The sequence below is a fragment of the Xiphophorus maculatus genome, chromosome 3, assembly GCF_002775205.1.
Source record: "Xiphophorus maculatus strain JP 163 A chromosome 3, X_maculatus-5.0-male, whole genome shotgun sequence".
NCBI lineage: Eukaryota > Metazoa > Chordata > Actinopteri > Cyprinodontiformes > Poeciliidae > Xiphophorus > Xiphophorus maculatus.
Window position 1 is genome coordinate 24,650,001 of NC_036445.1, and position 22,358 is coordinate 24,672,358.

Consider the following 22,358-nt stretch of genomic DNA (forward strand, 5'->3'; position numbering starts at 1 on the left):
AATATGAAATGGATCATTCTGGAAACAACTGGGTCATTTTTGAATCTTTGATTTCTATTTGCCTTTTTTGTCTTTTATCACATCCAACAATGACCCAATTTCAGTTTCATGTTGACCTTTGGCAAAGGAAATGACCCAGAGATCCTCCTCTGTACTTCAGACAGCATAAAGCCATATACTGTATATTCAATGCTACGGATACCAGGATGACTTTGTTTTTGTCTTGGCTTCCATCTGATCAAAGCACATAGTTCCAATGTAAGCCAGAGAAGAGTTTAGTAGATGTTTACGTTTGTGATGGTAACACAGAAAATAACTAAGCAATCAGCAGCAGCATCTAATGGCGGCTATGGAGATTTGACAACCTCAAGATGTCAATGTATTGAAATTTACCAAAAGTAACCTTTGATTATTTTTGTTTCAAATCTATTTTTACTGACCTGAGCAGAAAACCACTTTTAAATTCCACTGTGGGTTTATCCAACTGCAATAAAAATTAGTTTTAAAAGCATCTTTACCAGGAGTGCCTGTACATAAAGCTGGTACTGTAGCACACATTTCTGATAAAATGGCTAAGAAATAACTTAACAGCCACAAAAGGGGATCTATCATATCGGCTTAAAGTGTAAAAGATCAAACTGAAAACATGTCTGTAAAGTTTAGTAAGGGATATTTTCATTTATTTCTGCCAGGAATCAATGGTTGCATCAGGCAGTGTGACAGTATGAGTGATTCTAGTGAAAGTAGGTCAGCAGACTGGTGACCTATCTCTTTCTGGACGTGCTCAACGGAGACGATCTTAATGAAAAGCAAATATTCTCCACCTGGTCAGGTCACACAGAACAGTTCCTGTTGGCCCCTTGATCTTTGTCACATTTGATCAGGTATTGATCTAAATATGGATACTATCGATTGAGTCCAAGGTGAATATTGGTATCGGATGGACACTAGCATGATGAAATCACTACTTTTGTTTAAAGTGCCTCTTCCATATGTTCTGCAAATTACTCGAGTATCCTCACAGAATTCATGTTGCAGGGATCAAAATACCAGATAGTTTTACTTATTTATTTCTGACCTTTGGAGTGTTTGCAGTCAAAATGTCTGCTGTCTTTCAAATACAATTTGTTTAATTATCCTATAAATGCAGTTTTGAAAAAAAAATCTTACTGCAGCTCGAAAATGTACACCTAAGGAAAGATGTATACCTCAAATCTCAAATATGAATATGGCTGAACATTAAGTATTGAAGGGAAATATGTGTTCCCATTTATATTGTATGCAAATTAAAGACTCGGTTATAATCAGGATATTAAGTTATTTCTGTCCTGCTACATTGTTGTCTACTAGTGTAGTTAGTTAATGAAAAAATATTTGCCTAAAGTCTCTAAGCACATAAAGATTTTATGCAAATCTTTATTTGCCTTAAATAAAAATCTTAGGCAAATAAATGTCTTGATTTATTTGATCAAAATCATAATCAACAAACTGAAACCGAATCAAGTTATTCAGTTACTTAGATTTTTTTTATTTTTAAGTATTGGTATTGACGATACTAGCCCTGTATTTGTATTGGATCAATACCAAAATGTACAGTATTACAAACTTCCACCTCCAAAACAGCTTCCCTGTTGAACTCCATATTCCCCCGCAGACTGGCGCTGCCACCACCATGTTCAACCACAGCACAGTGTAGCCAAAAAGTGGTTTCAACCAGATCAGACCATCTTCAAAGCATCAGAGACGAGGAGGCAGAATAGAAATGCATGCCACACTTTTCAGATTTCCATATTTGTAAACGCTTAAAACAGTTTTTTTTTTTCTTTCTCTCCTTCCACTGCACAACTATGGTGCACATTGTGTTGTTCCGTCACGCTAAATCTTTCTAAAACACCTAAGGTTCGGTTGCCAAAATGAGAAAAAGTTCAAGGGGTGTGAATACTTTTGCAAAGCACCGTATACTAACTATAGTGTACTCTTTTATATATATATATATATATATATATATATATATATATATATATATATATATATTTAAATCATACTAAACACACCGAGGCAGCCAGCCTAATGTAATGAAAAGCAGCAGCAAGGAGGATCACCTTGGCTGAAACTAGCGGCGTGTCCTTAAGTAGCTCTCATATTCTGCCTCGCAGGTCATGTAAGGACATTTTGGCACCGAGCCGAATCGGAAACGAACGCGTTTACGAGCCTGCGCGCTGATTGTCCGGCACCCGGCGCCTCCCGGAGCCCACCGTGACTTAACTCATTCTGAAACACGGCCTGTATTTGCATTAAAGTGGGCTTTTTTTTTTTTTGTCCCCCACCTCCCTCCCCCCAACCATTAACTGCTAACATTTTTAAGATCCCCCGGAAAGTCGCCGCGGAATGACGTCAAGACGTATTACATTGAATGATGACGTTGTTTGATCATTAAAAAAAAAAAAGAAAAAAAAAAAATCAGCCGTTAAAATATTTGAGAAATAGGTCATCAAAAAAAAAACGAAGCGCCGGGAGATTCTTTCCGCGAACAGCTACGACGAGCCCAGTGAACTTTTATGAGGAGCCGCTTTCTGGTGGGAGATAAACCTGCCCGGACCAGCAGAGATGTCCGGTGTTTCCAGCATCAGCAGAGGAGGGCTGTAGCCGTTAAAGCGGTCCGTCTGTCTCGGCTGGCTCTATTTTTTTATTTATTTTTTAATAAGGGAGATCCAAATGCTTTAATAACTCACGTAGACGCCGCAGCCGCCCCGGCCGGGCTGAAAGCTTTAGCCCGAGGAGAGAGCAACACCGACGGATACCGACAAGGGACCACCTGGAGGCAGCTCTGCCGAGACCCAGGAAATCACTCCTCGCTTCGCCTCTCCAAGCCTGGTAGCAACACAGGGCGCATTACTGTAGTTCTTGTAAGTTTACCGCCAGACCTCATAATGACCGGCCCGGCTAACACGGGCTAGTTGGCCCGCCGCATTAAAACGCTCCTCTGTCGCTGAAAAACAGCCTTTCGTGTTGCCTTTGTAACATACGGCCACGCTTTATTGCTACTTTAATAATAACAAATGAGCTAGCTGACACCTCCACATTTTCGAGGTGCTGGTGTTAAAACCTCACAGTGGTAGCAGCAGAGCAGTGTGAACACACAGTAGTTATATATTTATAAGCAGTGATACATTTTGACGCCATTAAGTGATAAAAATGTGACCCAAAGCACTTTACAGTGTGTTTACAAAGGCATTGGTTTACACATTGGGCAAGTGGATGAAGCGGTGAAGGGGGTCTGCAGTATTTCTCCAAACAGCCTCCTAAACAAATATCTATGCTTGTTATTTAAGCTATACCACACTATCCTGAACTGTGCATATAAAACAATTGAATTTTGTAATAAAAAAAAAAAGTTGAATATTTTGTTGTTTTTTCATGAAGTGAAAATCATAGATTTCTTACACAAGGTTTCAAGACTTTGTGCCTGATCTTTTCCCTCACATGTAGCGAAAAGCCAATATTCAGTGATTCAAAAAAGTAGAATATAACATTACAAGATCAACAGAAAATTGTATATTAAATAGAAATGTCTAAAGTATGTTAATTTCTACCCACTCAGTACTTGGTTGGGCCTCTTTTTACATAAATTACTGCATCGATGAGGTGTGGAGTGGACGAAATCAGCCCTGTGGGTCTCCGGAGGTTCAATGGAAGCCCAGATTACATCAATAGCTGCCTCCAGGTCATCTGCATCTCTTGGATCTGGTGTCTCTCATCTCTCTCTTGACAATAACCTTACAGATTCTTTATGGGGTTCATGTCAGACCAGTTTCCTGGCCAATCAATCACAGTGACACCACAGTCATTAAACCAGCGTTTAATGACTGTGGCAACTTCACACTCGACCTCAAGCGACGTCGAGTGTGAAGTTCTGCTGATTCTGTGCCTCTCCACTCTTCCTACAGACTCTGGCACCTTGATTTCCAAACGAAATGCAAACTTCATTTCCAAATGAAAATAATACTTTAGATCACAGAGCTACAGTCCAGTTATTTGCTCCTTAGCCCAGGTAAAACGCTGCTGACCCTGTCTTTGGTCCAGAAGTGGCTGGACACGCAGCCTGTAGGGGTCAGCTGTGCGGAGTGGATCTTGCAATTCGCTCTTAAGATTTCTACCCTATTTTCTTGAATGGATTTAGTTTGACAGTTTTCTTGAAGCTGTAGTTATCCTTCCACTCAACTTTCTGTGAATAGGCTTGGATACAGCAGTCTGTGAACAACCAGCTTCTTTAGCAAAGACCTTCTGTGGCTTACCCTCCGTCATTGATGGTCTTCTGGACAGCTGCCAAGTCAGCAGTCATCCACATGATTGTGTTTCCTAAAAAATATTGAACTTCATATTTTTTTAGATGTACCTTTAGATGACACTCAAATGCAGGTGTGAAAATCAGGTTTTCCATGCAAAGGAATAACTTAAACCTAGTAATATGAAGATGTATTACAGTTTTGATGGCCTACTCAGTTTTCCTCTACGCTATCCAGCATGTCAGAGGCTGAAATGCAAGTTTAGTCTGTGCAGCTTTATGGCCAGTTGGCTGGACGATCTTCATCTTGGCCAATGCTTCACTTCTGCTGCCAACCTATGCAGTTTATTTATTTGCGATTTTCTTTTTGGTCCATTCCTGTCACGACACAGTTCTGAAATTTCATTCATAATAGTATTAAGACGGTGTTAAAAAAAAAAAAAAATCTTCCATTTGAGTTGGTGAAACCTGCAGAAACCCTGAAACACCTACTAGGTTACACTCACGTCCACTCCCACGCAGCTTCCAAGCTGTCGCAGGAAGTTAAGGAATCATGAATTCGATTACTGAATCCCAGTGAGGGGAGGCATGTATGCGACCTTAACATGTCCCCTTTATTTGTGTTTTCCATTCAGAGAAACGGGATTCCAAGAATCCAGCTCGTCAACTCACTGTCCTGCAATATGTGAACCTGGACAGCTCGGCCGCAACACGAGTACGAGTCAGTCTGAATCGAAGATGTCGAGCCGCCGGAAGTCCACCACGCCTTGCATGGTGCTGCCTTCGGACGTGGTGGAGCAGGAAGCCGTAGAGGAGAAGCCGGAGAGAACAAAGGAGGACGAGGCAGGGGATGAGGAGGAGGAGGAGGAGAGGAAGGGGAAGGAGGCGACGGAGGAGCTTGGTCAGGCGGTGGTAGTTGTTCCCACTCCACCGGACGCAGGTAAAGCCCTCACAGAACTGAGTGACTGTGGAACTTTGTTACTCAGATCTAGAGAATTAAGATACGAATGTGAACAGGGTAGAACACGTCAAAGTTAAGGCTTGTGGGCCAAATCCGGCCCGCCGTAGCTATTTTCTGTGGCCCTTTAGCTCAGGCGTTTTCAACCTGCGGGTCCAGAAATATCATGCGACTCTTAATAAGTTTGCTCAAAAATGCTATAAAATTGGTGTTTTAAAATGTAAAGTTAATTAAAAAAAAATACTACTGGTTTTCATGTAACAAATCCAAATAATTTTCAATAACGAAGGATATTCTCTTTTTAAAAAAGTAATTTTTTTTGTCGTTTGGCTGCCAAGTATGAGCTTTTTTTCTATTAAAAATTATACGTACTATTGAAAAATTGTGTTCACTCCTTTTGTGTGAAAAAAGTTTGAGAACTGTATTTTTAAACCTAAAATCATGAAAAATGCTTTTGTTTCGAGCCACTTTTTTTTATAACCTAAGCTAAATAGGCCCCAAATGAAAATAAGTGCAGAACATTATTATCCCCCCCTGCAGATGAAGCCGGCGTCTACAGCGCCGATGACCTCAAAGTCGTCGGCTCCACGCCGAAATCCAGACCGAAAGATTCGCCGGAGGGCCCGAGTTGTGATCAGACCGCGCAGGAGCCGCAGAGCGACTCGGCCGGGGCGGGAGGAGCGGACTCGGCCGCGGCTTCGGCCATCTCCCTGAGCAAGACCCCGATCATGAGGATGAAGACCAAGTCCGAACCCAAGAGGATCGCCGTTTCCCTCAAATCCACGGACGAAGGAGCGGGGGAGGGCGCGGGGGGAGGAGGAGGAGGAGACGGGGAGCTGGGAGGGGAGCAGGAGCCCATCGAAGCCCCGCTCGGACCAATGACGCCCGTGGAGAAGCTGCTGCACGACTCCATGAAGTTCGGAGGAGGGGGCCTGCTGGTCAGCCCACCGTCAGAGCAGCTGAGAAAATCTTCCATTTTAAACCCCACAATTCTGCCTGCTGGTCTGGCACAGGTAGAGAAAACCTCAAAGATTTACTACTTCTTTATTTAAACATACAGCTTCAAATTTATCACTTCACGTCCACGCCTTTCTTTTTACCGGGATTTTTTTTTTTCTTGTGAAACCTTCTAGTGGAAGAGAAATGATACGTGGTGTTTAGGGCTGAAACGATGAATCGCGTTAATTGAGATTAATCAGTTATTGAAATAATTGGCAACTAATTTAGTAATCGATTAATCGTTAGCTGGAGTATTCAGACTCAAAAATAGGCCATTTTGCTAAAAGACCAACAGATTTAATGTTGTAATTAAGCTAAATCTGTTAAAAAATATACACATTTTGCATTTAAGATAAAAATGTACTTATATTTTACCCAAAACATTTTTATTTTTTTTTAGCTGCAGAAGCATCCTTTGTTACAAATGATCAAGTGTACACTAAATGAATACCGTTATTGAATGGTAGGTAATGAAATATTTTTATTTAAAAAAGGAATTTAATTATTTAAATCTGCAAAATGTGCAGATTTTTTAAAAATCCGGTTAATCAGTTAATTGTCAGAATAATCGATAGATTAACCGATTACTAAAATAATCGCTAGTTGCGGCTCTAAAATGAGTATTTTAGTATAAATACAGTGAGTATATGTGTTTTGTTTCACATCGGAACCGTTTCATGGAATCCTGATAAAATCCATCAAAGTTTGTGGCTGTAACATGACAAAATGTGGAAAAACTTGAAGGCCTGTGAATATTTGTGCAGTGCTCTGTTGTAGAACCTAAAAACCCACTTTGAGCTTTGGGAAAAGGACAGATAATTCACAGCTGATTCAGTGTCTTGTTCAGGGCCGATACCTTTTCCTCATACCTTTGATACTAAATAGCAAACATCGGCAAACATTTATTTGATACTAAATAGCAAACATCGGCAGCAGCTGCTGTGTTTAACGGTTTTCGCCCTCTCTGTCGTCACGCCAGGTGCTTTCAGCGTTCCAGGCCCAGCAGAGTGCAGCAGCCGCAGCAGCGGCCGTCTCTCAGTCCCAGCTGCTGATTCCTCTGAGCAGCATCCCCTCCTACAGTGCAGCTATGGACTCCAACCCTCTTCTGATCAACACTTACAGGAAGTTTCCTTACCCCTCCCTGGCAGAAATAAGCAGCCTGGCATCACAGACGCAGTTTACAGAAGAGCAGATCAAGGTAAAAGATCACATTGTTTTTCATAATCAAAAGTTGTTGTTTTTTTTCCTGTCTTGCTTGAGCTAGAGACACTCGATCTGTGCGCAGGTGTGGTTCTCGGCCCAGCGTCTGAAGCACGGCGTCAGCTGGACTCCAGAGGAAGTGGAGGAGGCCAGGAGGAAGCAGTTTAACGGGACCGTGCACACAGTGCCTCAGACCATCACCGTCATCCCCGCACACCAACTGTCCGCTGCGGCGAACGGCCTGCAGTCCATCCTGCAGACCTGTCAGATTGTGGGCCAACCTGGCCTTGTGTTTACACAGGTAGGCAAAGAAAGAAAAAATGTTCCGCATTTCAATGAGCGGAGATGCGGCTCTTTCAAGCTTGCTGTGTGAACATTGTCTCAGTCGGACTGAGCTTGAGCTTAAAAAAACCAAATCTGGAACATACTTCGTGCCTTGATTCTTCCATGTGTGTTTGAGTGATCCTTTAAGCTCCCTTGGCAACCATTCAGCTGAGCAAAACGCCTGGGTGGACTGACTGCCTCCTTGGAGCTTCACTTTCCAAGTCTTCAAGCTTCCGCCTTCCAGAGTAGCCCTCCCCCACTCAGTTCCTTCAGACTAGCCAGCAGCAATTAGCATTTCCACCTAGTGGAACTGCACATCTCCTGCGCTCATCATACAAGCTACTTCTCAGTGAAATGGTAGTGAAAACGTTGCTAAAGGTTTAACAGAGAGGCCATTTTGTGATGACTTCCTGGATGTGGAGTTTCAGAATGAGCAGGAGCTTTTCAATAGACATATACATAGAACATTTTTATAACACAAGGTAATGTAGTTATTTGATTTTGTTATAAAATGGCACTGTGCGGTAGAAAAACACATAATACTGCCCCTTTAGTACATGCTCCTTTCACAATTATGTCAAACTACTTTTGGTGGTTTGTGACATTAAATCCTGCTAAAACGTCATGATGTTTGTTGTTGCAAAGTCATAAAACATGCATAAGAACCAGACACAGTGATCGCTGTATGTGTTTACCACAGGTTGGTCCAGGTGGGAATCTTCCAGTGACTAGTCCAATCACGTTGACTGTGGCAGGTTTGCCCAGTCAGTCTCAGAGCTCCAGCAGAGTTTCCTGTCAGTCCACGCCGACAAACAGTGAGCTAAAACGGGCTACCACAGTCCAGCCTCCCTCTCTGTCTCCCCAGGTTGGGACACCTTTCACATCCGGATGTGCTTGCTGTTTTAGTAGCAAATTTAGGATTTTCACCATCTAATTACACTGATGTTTCTTAAACGTTGCACTAACTCCTTGTTTAGAGTTTACATCATTTGCCTTTCTCCTGTTTGCTACCTTGTTGTGTAAAATGACCCGACAGGAACACCGTGTTGATGGCTAACTTTTTCCCCTCCCTCACCAAGGAGAACTCAGCCCTCAGTGCTGACTCGTTCAGCCTGAGACCTAAGAAATCCAAAGAGCAGCTGGCAGAGCTGAAAGCCAGCTACCTGAAGAACCACTTCGCCTCCGACGCGGAGATCGCCCGGCTGATGAAGCTCACCAATCTGACGAAGGGCGAGATCAAAAAGTGGTTCAGCGACACCCGCTACAACCAGCGCAACTCCAAGAACAGCCACGTGATTGTTTTCCACGACGGAGGGGGCCGAGGGGGAAGCAGCTCAAGCAGCGCTGCCAACACCCCCATAGTCATTGACTCGAGTGACGAGACCCCTGCATCCCCTCACCCTCCAAGCACTTCCCCTGTGAAGGAAAAGGAGAAGGAGAAAGAGACCCGAGTCAAGACCTGGAATCCCTTCCCAGACTTCACTTTGCAGAAGTTTAAGGAGAAGACTCCCGAGCAGCTGGTGGTGCTGGAGGAGAGCTTCGAGAAGAGCAGCATCCCATCGGATGAAGAACTGAGTCGTCTGAGGACAGAAACCAAACTGACTCGGAGGGAGATTGACGCCTGGTTCAACGAGAGGCGGAAAGTCCCCGCCGCGAGTACATCTTCCCCGGAGTCGTCCGAGGGAGGGAAGATCGAAACGGATAACTCGAAGGCAGAGGAAGCAGGGGAACTAGGAGGTTCAAGCAACTCGCCTCCGACTGCCTCCTCATCTCGAAAGGGGAGTCAGACTCCTCCAGGCGGTCGCAGCAAGCAGCTGTCCGGCGGCGGCGGCGGCAGCAAGAAAGACCTGAAAGAAAAAAGCAAAAAGACTCCAGAGCAGCTCCACATTCTAAAAAGTGCCTTTGTGCGGACGCAGTGGCCCACGCCGGAGGAGTACGACCAGCTGGCGGAGGAGAGCGGCCTCCCCCGCCATTACATCGTCAGCTGGTTCGGGGACTCTCGGTACTCCTGGAAAAACGGGAACCTGAAGTGGTTCTTCCAGTACCAAAGTGGCAACGTCGAGGGACCGAGCGAAGGAGGCGGCGGCGGCGGCAAAACGGGGGGCGGCGGTCGGAAAAGACGTGGCCGGAATCGCGGCTGGGGGCGGTCCAAAACCAGGAAGCAGCCAAAGAGGTCCTCCTCCTCTTCCAGCGCAGATGTCAAAAGGTCCCCGCCGTCAAAGAAATTCAAGACCGGGCGGGAAATCCTGAAGGAGTACTACCTGAAGCACCACTTCCTCAGTGAGCAAGACTTGGATGAGCTGGTCACCAAGACCAACATGAGCTACGAACAGGTAGGTGATGCAGATTTTAAAAGAAAATACCCAGAAACTAAATGCATAAATGGGGTGTTTGCTGTTTCAAAATGGGGTCTGGATTTTTTTATTATTTTTTTTTCATTATGTCGCAATAGCTTTAACTATTAGTAATGAATGTTCAAAAATCGAGACACACTGTACCAGTGGTTAAATAATTGTAAGCTGAAATAACCCAAAGTTGGTTAGAGCACCATTCCTATCTGTCTCCATCTTTCCCCTTCCTGATTCAAATACTGGAAAACCGAAACTTGTTAGACTAGTGCTTACTAGTGCTTAACTATGCAAAAACAGGATATGACACGATAAAGAGACAATTCTGCTTCGTTCACATTTTGTCTTTCACGACAAAATCTGGCCGATTGATGCCACTTTATTACAGCTAGCTTTAGCTGACAAGGGTTCAGCTGACGAAACAGCAACACTTTCGGCAAACTCCTGCAAAGTAGAAACTGTTTTACTGTTTGCAATATTGAGCTGCATCCAGTGAAAATGAACATTTTCAGGTATTTTAAGTGGCTAAATTCTGCTTAACATGGACCGCAGTCTGACTAGCTCTTGGCCCTCAGCTGCTCGGGGAATTTCTTCAGTTCTTTATAAACGTATTGTAATTGGATATGTTCCTGCAACAGATAACTATTACAGATAATAGCCTAGTAGAACCTCTCTTCAAAGAATTAGAACTATCTTTAAAGTCAGTAGTGACCTTTTTGCTGTTAGCTAGCAATGCACAAGCTTGTCTGGGTAGTTTTCTGTTAATATTGAGTAACAGCTCTAGTGGGTCAGGTAATTATGGGGCCCCAAAGTTCAAAAAATAGTGCAACATGATCTCTATGTGACATAAACTGAACACAACCCAATAAAGGAGAACATTGTACCGTCTGCCATTATCCTTACAAATGTGCTGTTGTGACTTTTTAAAAGTTATGAGCCGTAATATTTTAAGCGAGTTGCTCTTGTGACGCAATCAGTGACCATCGGTCTTCTGATGTTGCAGTTTCATTCAGGCAGCATGAGATATTATACAGCTGGTCCAAATGAAAGAAAATATTTTGCACTAGTTCCATGTCTTATTTGATATTTTAAAGCTGTGTCTCTGTTTGTGGAAAGGTGAGGGAGTGGTTTGCTGAAGTCCAGCGACGCTTGGACTTGGGGTTAGATCCCTTCCTGGAGCCGGCTGCAGGGAGAACGGGCGGGGACAAAGCAGCGCGGGACGAGGGGGAGGAGACGCGCGGAGCGAGATCGGAGAACACCGAGGAGCCGGCGGGCGCAGGAGCGGGAGACGAGGAGGACGACGAAGACGACGAGGAGGACGACGGCGACGAAACGGACGACAGCGAGGTCTGGGAGCCGTCACGTAGCGTCAGGAAAAGCTTGTCCCTTTCCGAAGACTAAAGACTGACATTTGGCCTGAAAATTGACTTGAGTTAGGCCGATACTGGTCAGTGAGGTAAATTAAGATTTATTTGTATCCTTGTTTGTTTGCCACTGACGTGCATGAACAAGAACTATTTCACTGTTAAATCAAGTCCACATGAGACTAATACATCAATTATTAGCTTTAGCTCAACCTTTGAAGGAAAGGTTTCGATCAAGATCAAACTGTGACAGAGGTCATAAAGCAGCTGCTGCAAAATTAACTTTAGAAAAAAGAAAGTGTTAAAACTGAGCTGAGAATGAAAACTCCCACTATATGTCATTCATAAATAACAGATTAAAGCAAAAACTAGCTGTCTAGGAAACCTGATATAGTGAAAAGCACATGAAAAATCGATTTTTTTCAGAATAGTGAAGGTAGTCAATTTATCAGCTACAATGATCTGTTTTTGATCTCTTATAATCAAGTTTAAAGACTGACAGATAACCATACCTTTTTACGTTAACGCTAACATTTCCTGCTTTCTGAAACTGACAACAATTTCGTCACACTGACGTTAAAGTGTGTTAAATTCAAAGTTAAGCCTGAGTTGCATCAAAATGCGACATTAAGACTAAATCATGAATCTGAATGCAGGATTCAGCGTGGATATTTATTCCAGCGTCTGAAATTCATTTAAAACGGCTGTTTTGTTTGCGCTTCACCAGGAGTTGCATTGACATTTTAGGCCGAGGCTGAGGCTTCACTTGGCAATAAAACGAGTAGCCAGATGCTGCATGAATGCAAATGCTAAAATGCTCTTAAATAGTACGGAATGTTTTCCCTTTATACCGCCTTACCGCTTCATCGATACTACAAGTTTTTAACTGAACATCTGCAAATTTGATGGCGGAGACGCCGCTGAATGTGTGTGAATTGAACTGCTGATGATGTTTTTAAACTTTTTCCTTTCTTTTTTTCCACTTTTTGATAAAAAAAAAATATATATATATATGTTATGTGCTTTTTTGACCCTTTTTTAAAAGAGATACAGAAAACATGCTGTGCCAAAGCTGAAAGTGGTGCCTCCCGTGCAGACGGCAATTTGTGGCAGGAGACACTGGAGAACAAAGCAATGCCCACTGTGAGGTTTAAATCTGCTGAAATCAGAGACAGAAAGATCATGTCGCGATTCTAATTAGAACCAAATGACTGACTCGCGATGTGTAGATCTTTGTGTCCTGACCCATACTGTAAAAAGAACATGTTTAACAGTATTTGAAATTATAATCTGAACCCATTCTGCACTGAACCCTCTCCCCCCCCCAACCTAAAGCACTTAAATTCATCTTTAAAAGTTTGCACTTTTTCCACTTGATTAGGCACCTTAAGTCTCACATTATACCATGAAATGGCTCTGAGAGACCAACCCTGTTTTTTATGACTAACCAGTATTTTGCCTTTTATATTCCTTCTGTTTTCACGTGAAGGGATATAATCAGTGTATTGATTTTTCTATTTATATACCACGTGTTTTAAAGAGCTGGACGTTTGTAACTGCTCCATAAAAAAAGAAACAACAAAGAAAAAGAACAATCATGCACCATTATTTCTGCACTAAAAATAATGTCGTATTAGCCCTACGTTTTGATAACTTGTCGATTTGACGAAGCCTAAAAGTTGTTTTTGTTGATTGTCTCGCTTTAAACGATGGGAGCTCGTTTTGGTATTGCTCCATTCGCCCCTTAATGACTCCTTATGCCTTTTATCGAGTCTTTTTTTTGTCAGACCCATGACTAGACTCATGATGTGCACGTCCCAGCAGCGTTCCGTTGGGTTCCCTTTTATCGCAGACTGACACGCTGGGGAAACCAGAAACCAAAAGACTGAAAACTGCTCTAGTAAACATAGAGGATGGCCTCGGTTGTGATGAAGAAGCAGGACGGCCTCCTCTTTTCTGTGGAAAATCTACCAAACGACGCCCCTGTTTACTGCTTTAAAAAGAAACGGTACGACGATCTAAAAGCTGTCCCAACTACTGTTCTTCGGTGACCCCGATGACTATTTGTTGCTAAACCTTCGTGCCTACACGGCTCCTACACTTGTTTGAACTCAAGTTCATAAACTCTTCAATGTGAAAATAAAAAAAAGCAACCTTTTCTTCAGACTAAATAACGTTCAAACTCTGCTTTCCTCCGACATTAGAAGATGACCGGAACCTGAAACGGATTTCAGAAAGTCCTCTTTTTAAGTCTTTTAATGAAGCTCCTTGTATTTTGTCGCCAGGCACTTGTCACAACCAGACATGGAAACGTTCAGTTTCCCTCGCAGCGTTTATATGATCTCGTGTTGAACACTTTGACTGTTGGCTGTAATTTATCTTGATTTTAGGAACTGACAGAGAGCTGACTTTATGCATTTTGTCGTTCAGTGACAAGTGCCTGTCCATGAAACGAATAACCTGTAATGTTGAAGTGTACTTTTGTCAAATGTTGCATGCGATAGCCAGAACAAACATCTCATGTTGTACATAAGAAATGTGAGGTTGGTTGGACTTGGGACAGCCTGATCAGGGCTAAGCTGCTTTTGTGGTTTTAATAAGACCTGATACATTTTTCTCATTAGGTTGACTTCACCAATGAGTTAATTGTCATGAACATGGCTCTAGAGATATTTGTTCAAGGTCAAAGTTAACTCCTTTGATGAAAACTTAAAAAGGTACCTTTCCACTGTGTTACCCTGAACCTTTTCCTCCAAGTACCTGCAGTATTTTCCAGGGACCTTTTAGATGTCCTCTGTCTTTTTCTTGAGTGTGTTTCCAGCGATGAGTTCAAAACCATTGTGTTGATGTAAACGAAGCCTTTCGACAGCAAGTGTTAATTTGTTCCCACGTACAAAGACGGAATACTTGTTTTTGTTCTCAAGCAGCATTCAAACTCAATCGCTGATTCAGATTTGTCCGTCCGTGGATACGGATGCCAACCCACAGCAGCAGCAGAGGCAAAAATGGAATAAAGAAATTGTGACATTTAACTCAATTCGAAAATACTTCATAAATCCAAAAGCGAAGTATTTTATTTTATTTTATTTATTTTTTAATAACTCAACTATCCCAGGTTTTTGGAGAACAGAGTCAGCTTGTTTAGCTTTTTAAAGTCCCTGGCTCTGATGCTGCTACACCAACAAGAGTTGGCATCAAAGATTGCATTCTTCACAAGAAACTTATAAAGTGAAGACCTTGAACATATTCCCGTTTCTCTATAAATCCACAGGCATCCCCGTTTTTTGTTCACAATTCAAGATGAGATGATTGTTACCACACCAAGCCACAAAGTGGCCCACCAGCTCTCTGTACTCAGCTTCTTGTCCATTTCTGATCCACCTGGTAACAGCAGCATTGTCTGAGTATTTGTTTCTGCAGATGACAGGACTGGAAGGATTAGGTTTACAGAGTGGTTTGAATGTTTGCAAGCAAAAATAGAAACTGTATGACCAGCAAATAGTCACTTTCAGTTTGAATATGCAAACCAAACAGCATTTTCTTTTCCAGTCCAGATGATATGGATAAAGTAATATCTTCATGAGAACAGAACCTGCTAAGACGTTAGCGCTCTGCCAGCTGCAGGCTCCAGCTGGATTCTGAGACTTTGCTATGGAGACGGCCAAAATAAAAACACAGCTTTCTCCTTATTTACAGACGTCCACGCTCTGTGCTGGTGTACTCGCTGCTGTGAATCATTTAGTTAGCCAAGGGGCAAGCGTTAAGAGGAAGAAGGCAGTGGTTCAGTCTACAACCCGCCGTCCGTCTCCGTACTTGCTGCATTATGTGACTTGACTGTAATTAGTTCTGAATACGTACAAAAAGAAGCGCTACCTCTCTACCTTTAGGGCAGTGTTTTGGAGTAAATTCCTACTCTGGTAATGTGATTCCATCCTGGTTCCCTCAGTGGAAACGGCAGAGGTAAAAGGTTCCCGCGGTGAGAATATGCTATGAATTACAGTGTACAGCAGAACAATCTCTCTACTTGGAGCTGCCACGTGTCATGTCAACAAACGCCTGGTACCGTTTCAGAAGTGCTCGACTAGACGTTCCCACAGACAGACAGTGGTTTAGTCCACCGGTTAGGCCTCCTGCTCCCAGGTCTTCAGCCCTCACCGTTTTACCGTGTGCTATTTCCTTTTCATAATAATCTGTTCCGAATGGCCGTGTCCGTTTCTGTACATACAAAAGATATTGTCGTCACATCGCTATAGACATTGAGTGAATAGATGTTGAACAGACTGACTCCTGCAACATTTGGTCTGTCCAGGTGGCACATTTGTGCGCCGCGTCGTGATTCTGTCCCCGGCCCTCATCGTGTATCCCAGCTAACTTTGTGCTGATGATCTAAGAGCGAACATTGTGATCTGAATTGTTTACCTGCTGTGTCATACCTGTACCCTTTACTGTACTTCTGCTGTAGTCTTCACTTGTTTAATTTAGTCGGCTAGATGGTGGAGCGATCCTCACAGCAATCAGTCATCTTTAGACGAACCCCGGGTCCATCCTGTCAGAGGGTCAACGATGTACAAACAAAGTAAAATGTCTTTTTGAAACCATTTTGAGTGCTGTTTTCTTTTACTGTTTGCTCTTTAACCTTTTCACCATTTGCTTCTAAATCTGAACACGTCAGTAATTCAGTTCATTTCTGTCTAGTTGTAAATCATCAGTTCACAACAAATGTCATTTCATTGCACTTTGTGTAAAACAATAATACAATTTATATACAGAAGTATATCAAATCAATCGAGTCATGTACCGTGACTCCTAAACCTATGCATTCTCGCAGCAGATTTGGATTTAAAATTATTTTTGTGTTTTTTGGAAAATGCAGCAACGGAAAAATAGATATTTTCACATCCAATCTTCGAGAAGCCTGAACAGATAGAAGAACAAAGGTGTGAGTGAAAAGCTTATTGCCGATAAGTTTTCCATGAAACCAGAGGACATAGAGGACATTTCTTGGAACAGTATCAAAATATTAGGATCAAATCAGATGCCAAAGTTCAGGTTAACCTGAGTTATTAAGTTAATATTTGCACCACAATATCACAGTTTACATTTATAAAGCCAACCACAGCGCTGTCTAACCGTTGCTCTATTGATTACTGAGAAATAAAGTTTAACACCCAATTTTTTCTGGTCCATTATTTCATTTCTACCTTATGAGAGACTTTCCTATCAGAAACAAGCCTTTTGGTTTGAATGAAAATGATCTAGAATCTAAATCGGCCAAAGTTATGAATACATTTGGACTTAACTGTAATGTCTTGTTAAATACAAAACTTGACCTTAATTATCACCATTATAATCTTTAAAGACTACAGGAGCCTGGAAATCTGAATAAAAAATCAGACATGCCCTCTGGCTCCCTCTAGTGGTTGTTTCATCGGACAGTTGGTTTCTACTACGAGCTCCACAGATGCCCTTTATAAATTAATGTTCTGCATTACAGCCTTCAGAATAAAATCTCCTTCTGAGCTTCGATAACCATGAACCCAGTTATATTTATATAAATAAATGACTGCCATCATGTAACATCAGAACCTGGGTTCAGTTCTTTAAAGTTCTCTCTGATCAAATTAAATACCATTAAGCTGCTGCCGTTCACATATTTCCCCATATCTGTCTATAAAGTGGATCTGCTTAAATGTGGGGGCTGCACAGCGGCGCAGTTGGTAGCACTGTTCCCTTGCAGCAAGGAGGTCCTGGGTTCAAATCCCGGCCTGGTGTCTTTCTACATGGAGCTTGCATGTTCTCTCTGTGCATGCATGGGTTCTCTCCTGGTACTCCCTCCCACCATCCTAACACATGACTGTCAGGTTGTTGTTTTTTTTTTGTTTGTTTGTTTTTTTTTAAACTTTTTTATTCAGATTTTCCAGTGCATGTCACATCTCACACATCTTACAGGTTACATGTAGAAATTCACATGTTATGTTCTAAAAAGGGTTTTGTTTGTCCAAGGTCTTAAAGAAAAGACAAGAAAAAACAATAGTAATAGTAAAAATAAATAAATAAAAAATAAAAATACAAAGAAGAATCTCCCATTCATTAATCGTAATTTCCATCAGTTGTGGTTTGAAATGAATGTTTGAATTGATGACCATTTTTCTATAAAGATATCACTTTTCATCTGAAGTTTTGCCGTAATTTGTTCCATATGATAAACCTCCCTCACTCTATTCTTCCATTGGGAAATCGTTGAGGGCTGAGGCTTCAGCCTGTCAGGTTGATTGATCGATTGATTGGGTGTGTTTGTCCTGTCTGTCTCTGTGTTGCTCTGCTCTGTTGTCCATGGTGTCCCCTGACTCTCATCTAAGATCATGGATGAATATTTAAATGTGATCAAAAAGTAATAACTCAGGAACAGGAAGAACAGAGGAGTGAGTGAAAGCCTTTATTCATACAACCCCTTCTGCAAAGCGCAAAGTATTTGCATCTCTTGACACAATAACTAAATGAGCACGGTGCCACATGTCTTATTCTTTTTTTGGGAGCTGATGGAAATAAGATGCAAAAGTTTGTATTTGACTGAACTTTGGAACATTTTTACGTTTCTATCATGAGCATCAGCTTGCAGCGAGGACCATCGGCTGAGGTTGGTGTGGTTATCATGACCTAAACCTAAACTGAGTTATTTTTGTTTTGATGAAGGAAGAATCAGCTGCCAGTTTTTTGTTAAATCTAAGTATAATATTAGAATATTTTCATAAGCTGAGACATTTAAATCAGCCAAACAAGTTGGGGCCTTAATGCAGCCGTCTGGGCTCTGATTTCCAATCTTAACATCATATCCACATCTTCTCTCCAATTTCCTCTCTGCTTCCTGTACAATAAAAACCAGAACATGTGCGAACAACTGTCCAGTGTGAGAATGTATTTGCTGTATTCCCTATGTCTTGAGTTATTTCATGGATTCTCCTTGCAAAGTCCGAATGTTTTATTAAAGTAATAAATTATTTATTTTATGATTATTATTTATTTTCTTATATATTCCATTTTAGAGTTGACACGTCTCACTTTGTCCCACACAAGCAGTCTGTGTCCCAGTTGTTAGGATCTAATGCAAATTAGATACAAAAACAAACAGCAGTAACCACGGACTAGAATATGTTATACAGTTGTGTACTTTGAAATCCTCCATCATGAAGGAAGAGGAATATATTCAAATTCAGGTGGAAACATGAAACTGGATCTTATCTAGAGAGACAAACATCCTGAAAGAGGAGAGAAGCTGCATCAACACGAACTGACTCTTATTTTACTTATTTGTAGAGGAGGAGTCCTGCATCAGAAAACATCCTCTGGTCTGAACACAGTTTAGTCATAGTTAGTGAAGAAAAAGTCATTTTAGTGTGTTTGTCCTCCAAAGATGCTGTGGATTCTGTTCTTCCTCTGTCTGAGTGGTAAGCTGCTCATTTACCTTATAGTTTGATGTTTTAATGTTACAAATATAAAAACAAACTGAACTATGAAGAGTTTAGTTTTACTGTCAGTGACCTTCTACTTTACCGCACAGAAAAAATAATGTCACACTTCATAATGAGAGTTTAATTTCAGGGTTGAAGTTTAATAACTGTATTCAATCTGAAAATGGTTCTGACATTTTCCACTATAAAAAGCAGATTTCCTCCCCCTCCCCTCATTTTTCTCTGCAGGAAGGCTGTGTGCAGATGGGGACATAAGTAGGTCCAATGTGTTTTTTCTTTGATATCCATTTAATGTTGAACTTTTTATGTTACTTTTCTGTATTTTGAAAGTTTCACCCCCAGATTACTGCAACACACCAGACATAAAGCTGACTGACAAGAGAGCATACCAGTCTACAACCTATGATGGGTTACTAACAAAGTACCCTGCTGACAGAGCCTTTGATGGTGATCAATCAACATGTTCTTACACCGAGTATCGGACTAACTCCTGGTGGATTGTAGACCTGCAGGGTGTTTACAACATTTCCTGTATCTCTATTTGGAATAATAACCATTGGTTTAGCTATTCGAACATATCAGGTGCCAAGATCTACATCGGGAACTCTCGTCAGAACAACGGCACCAACAACAAGCTGTAAGAGTCTCATGTTACCTTTAACTGATTTATTTTACATTTTAAGGCTTTTTCATGTGTTTCGTCCAGTGCAGTCATTCTTTTTCTGATCTTCAAAATACATATTTAATCATTTGGTTGTTATGATCCGAAGAGCCAGGAGGTGATAATCAGCAATGAGAATAAAGGTGATTAACAATATTTATTGGTTCCTATTAAATTTATTAATCTGTTGTTAATCCACTAACATTTGACGAGAATTCAAACACCAGTTCAGACGGACAAACCCTAAAATAGTTTGTTGTAAACCTGCATGATGCACTTAATTCACTGCAGAATACATGCAATCTAAACCCAAGATAAAACCACAAGCAGGATCGGGTCTCAGATATTTAAGACTAAATATGTGAGTGCTTATCTTCAGGAAAGTGACCCGAAAACAAAAACACAGGACAAAAAAAAACAAACAAAGAAAAACAGTTAGTACGCCTTCACATATACTAAGGAGAAAAAAACAATCAAAAGTTGGGCGGACCAACAGAAAGAGAAAAAACGTCTAAGGACAGGAGGCAGCAGTAGCTGTATTTCTATTACAAATAATATAACTGAGTCAAATAAGGCAACACTCAGTCAAGGCCAGATCCAAAGGATCTAGTGTAGCCCTGCAGCGTCAAATAACCATATGCCTTAACATTGGGATAAATATGAAGTTACATCTAATGTCCAGTTTCTACTTCATGGCTATTGAAGAGTTTATTTTGTCATGTTAACAATAGGTTTAATTATCTCTCTCTTATCCAGGGTCCAAAACATCACAAACTTCAGAACAGACCAGATTAATGTCTATAAGTTTCCTTCATCAGTGTCGGGGCGATACGTCACTGTGATCATACCAGAAAAAAAATATATGGCTCTGTGTGAAGTGAAAATCACTGGCACAAAAATGGGTACGTGATCCATGTTCATTAACTTTCACCATCAAAACACTACATGATATGTTGTGTTAATTTCAGCTTTCTGAGGAACTGTCAGGCTGTTGACTAATTCAGATATATTGGGTTACGCAGTGCTTCTCAATTCCAGTCCTCAGCCCTCCCTGCTCTGCATGTTTTAGATGTGCCTCTATTCCAGAACAGCTGATTCAAATGATTGCATGGCCATCAAGTGCTGCAGAAACCTGTTGATCACCCAAAGATTCAATCCAGGTGTGTAACAGAAGGGAAACACCTAAAACATGCAGGGCAGGGGGGGCCTGAGGACTGGAATTGAGAAACGCTGCGTTACTGTAACATTTACATGATGCTGCATAACCTTATTTGTATCACCTGTGTTGTGGAATGTTAGAATTCAATGTGGTAATTTTATCTTAATTCACTGGCTATGCTTGACTTTAATTAATTGTCTTGTTTAAGCTTCACCTTTTCTACTGATTGACCAAAACAAGTCGTGGGAAGAAGCTCTGAACTACTGCAGAAATAACCACAGAGATCTGGCCTCCATCTTGGATGAACAGATGCAGACCTTCGCTGAGCTGGCGGCTGAGAAAGCCAACAGTCCCTTCATTTGGATCGGACTTCACTACATCTCCTCCCTCCATTACTGGTTCTGGGTTGATGACAGTGCTGTGGAGATTAAACACTGGGGTTCCAGTGAACCAAAAGAAAACTGTGACACCAATGGAGCCATGCAGAAAGGAGGAGACCATTTGTGGTTTAGCAAGTCTGATTATGATAAGTTCAATTTTATCTGTGCTGTAAACTAAGAGCTGCGACGTCTGAGTTACCATGGCTTTACTTTCAGTGTATCATCCAAAAAAAAAAAAAAAAAAAAAATCACATCTTGTGTTATTGAATCACTTAGCATGTTTGATTTTCTGTATTGCTCTATATTGTAGACCTTTTCTCTAATCTCTGAGATTTTTTTGCCATCTATGTAGATTTGACTAATTAATTTAGGACGTCCCTGGATAAACTAAGTATGTTCTCATCCCTGGCAGATTTATTTATTACCTTCTAGCTGGAATGGAAAATATATATGTTTTTTTAGCTTTATATCATGTTATAAAGTTATTCCCTCATCAGAAATATACCTGAAGTGTTTCTTTGATTCTTTCATGCACATTTAAGGAATGAATGATTATTCCACAGGTTAAATCTCCCATGGGAACCATTCGGCGTGTGTAAGTGCTCGCTCCTGCAGGAGACCACCTAGTACCCCACAGGCTCTGGCAGAGCCCCAAATGCTGTTTTGTATACAAAATATAAAAAAAGAACAGTATTCTTGTGAAAGAATAGTGTCAGAATGCCTTAATTTTATCTTATGTGTCATGTTCAGCAACAAGCCAGAGCCAAAAAAAACTTTTTAGAGTTTTCTTCCAGACAAACTGAGTAAAGTAAAGTAAAGCTGCTGCATGCAGATAATGTTAGCTAAATGATGACTACATGCCAGTGTTTCAGCAGGACGATGATGCAGGGCCTTCCTGGGTTAAATGAGGAATACAATTTGATGAGAAAAAGGAGAAGGGATGCAAAGGTTATGTGGAGCAATTTAAACTTTTTTTGTAAGACTATGATATGGCAAAAATAAAGCTGAAGAAAATTGGCAACTTTTTGCAAAATCAATCATTTTAAGCTGCAACATCACAAAAAGCTGCTTCATTCAAATATTTTCCTACTTTATTTATTCATTTATTTCAAACAGGTTTTGAAAAACAAGCAATCAGTTGTATAGAGAGGACATGTGCATACATAACCAAGAACAAAACAATTTGTTTACTGCTACTTACTCACCTACTC

General features: G+C 41.3%; 2 protein-coding genes across 2 annotated transcripts; both read left to right on the forward strand.

Annotated features, from left to right (window-relative positions):
- Positions 1-2,413: 2,413 nt before the first annotated feature.
- zhx1 (zinc fingers and homeoboxes 1) lies at positions 2,414-16,076 on the forward strand. Its single transcript, XM_014468766.2, has 8 exons — positions 2,414-2,906; positions 4,921-5,225; positions 5,784-6,256; positions 7,222-7,440; positions 7,528-7,743; positions 8,467-8,631; positions 8,846-10,099; positions 11,231-16,076. Exons 2-8 carry the CDS (start codon positions 5,024-5,026, stop codon positions 11,513-11,515), a joined length of 2,814 nt encoding a protein of 937 aa, XP_014324252.1. The 5' UTR covers positions 2,414-2,906; positions 4,921-5,023; the 3' UTR covers positions 11,516-16,076.
- A 2,636-nt stretch (positions 16,077-18,712) lies between these two features.
- Positions 18,713-21,578, forward strand: LOC102221904 (fucolectin-5-like). The gene is made up of 5 exons (XM_023331353.1): positions 18,713-18,923; positions 19,176-19,202; positions 19,278-19,584; positions 20,365-20,510; positions 20,976-21,578. Exons 1-5 carry the CDS (start codon positions 18,890-18,892, stop codon positions 21,323-21,325), a joined length of 864 nt encoding a protein of 287 aa, XP_023187121.1. The 5' UTR covers positions 18,713-18,889; the 3' UTR covers positions 21,326-21,578.
- Positions 21,579-22,358: the final 780 nt, after the last annotated feature.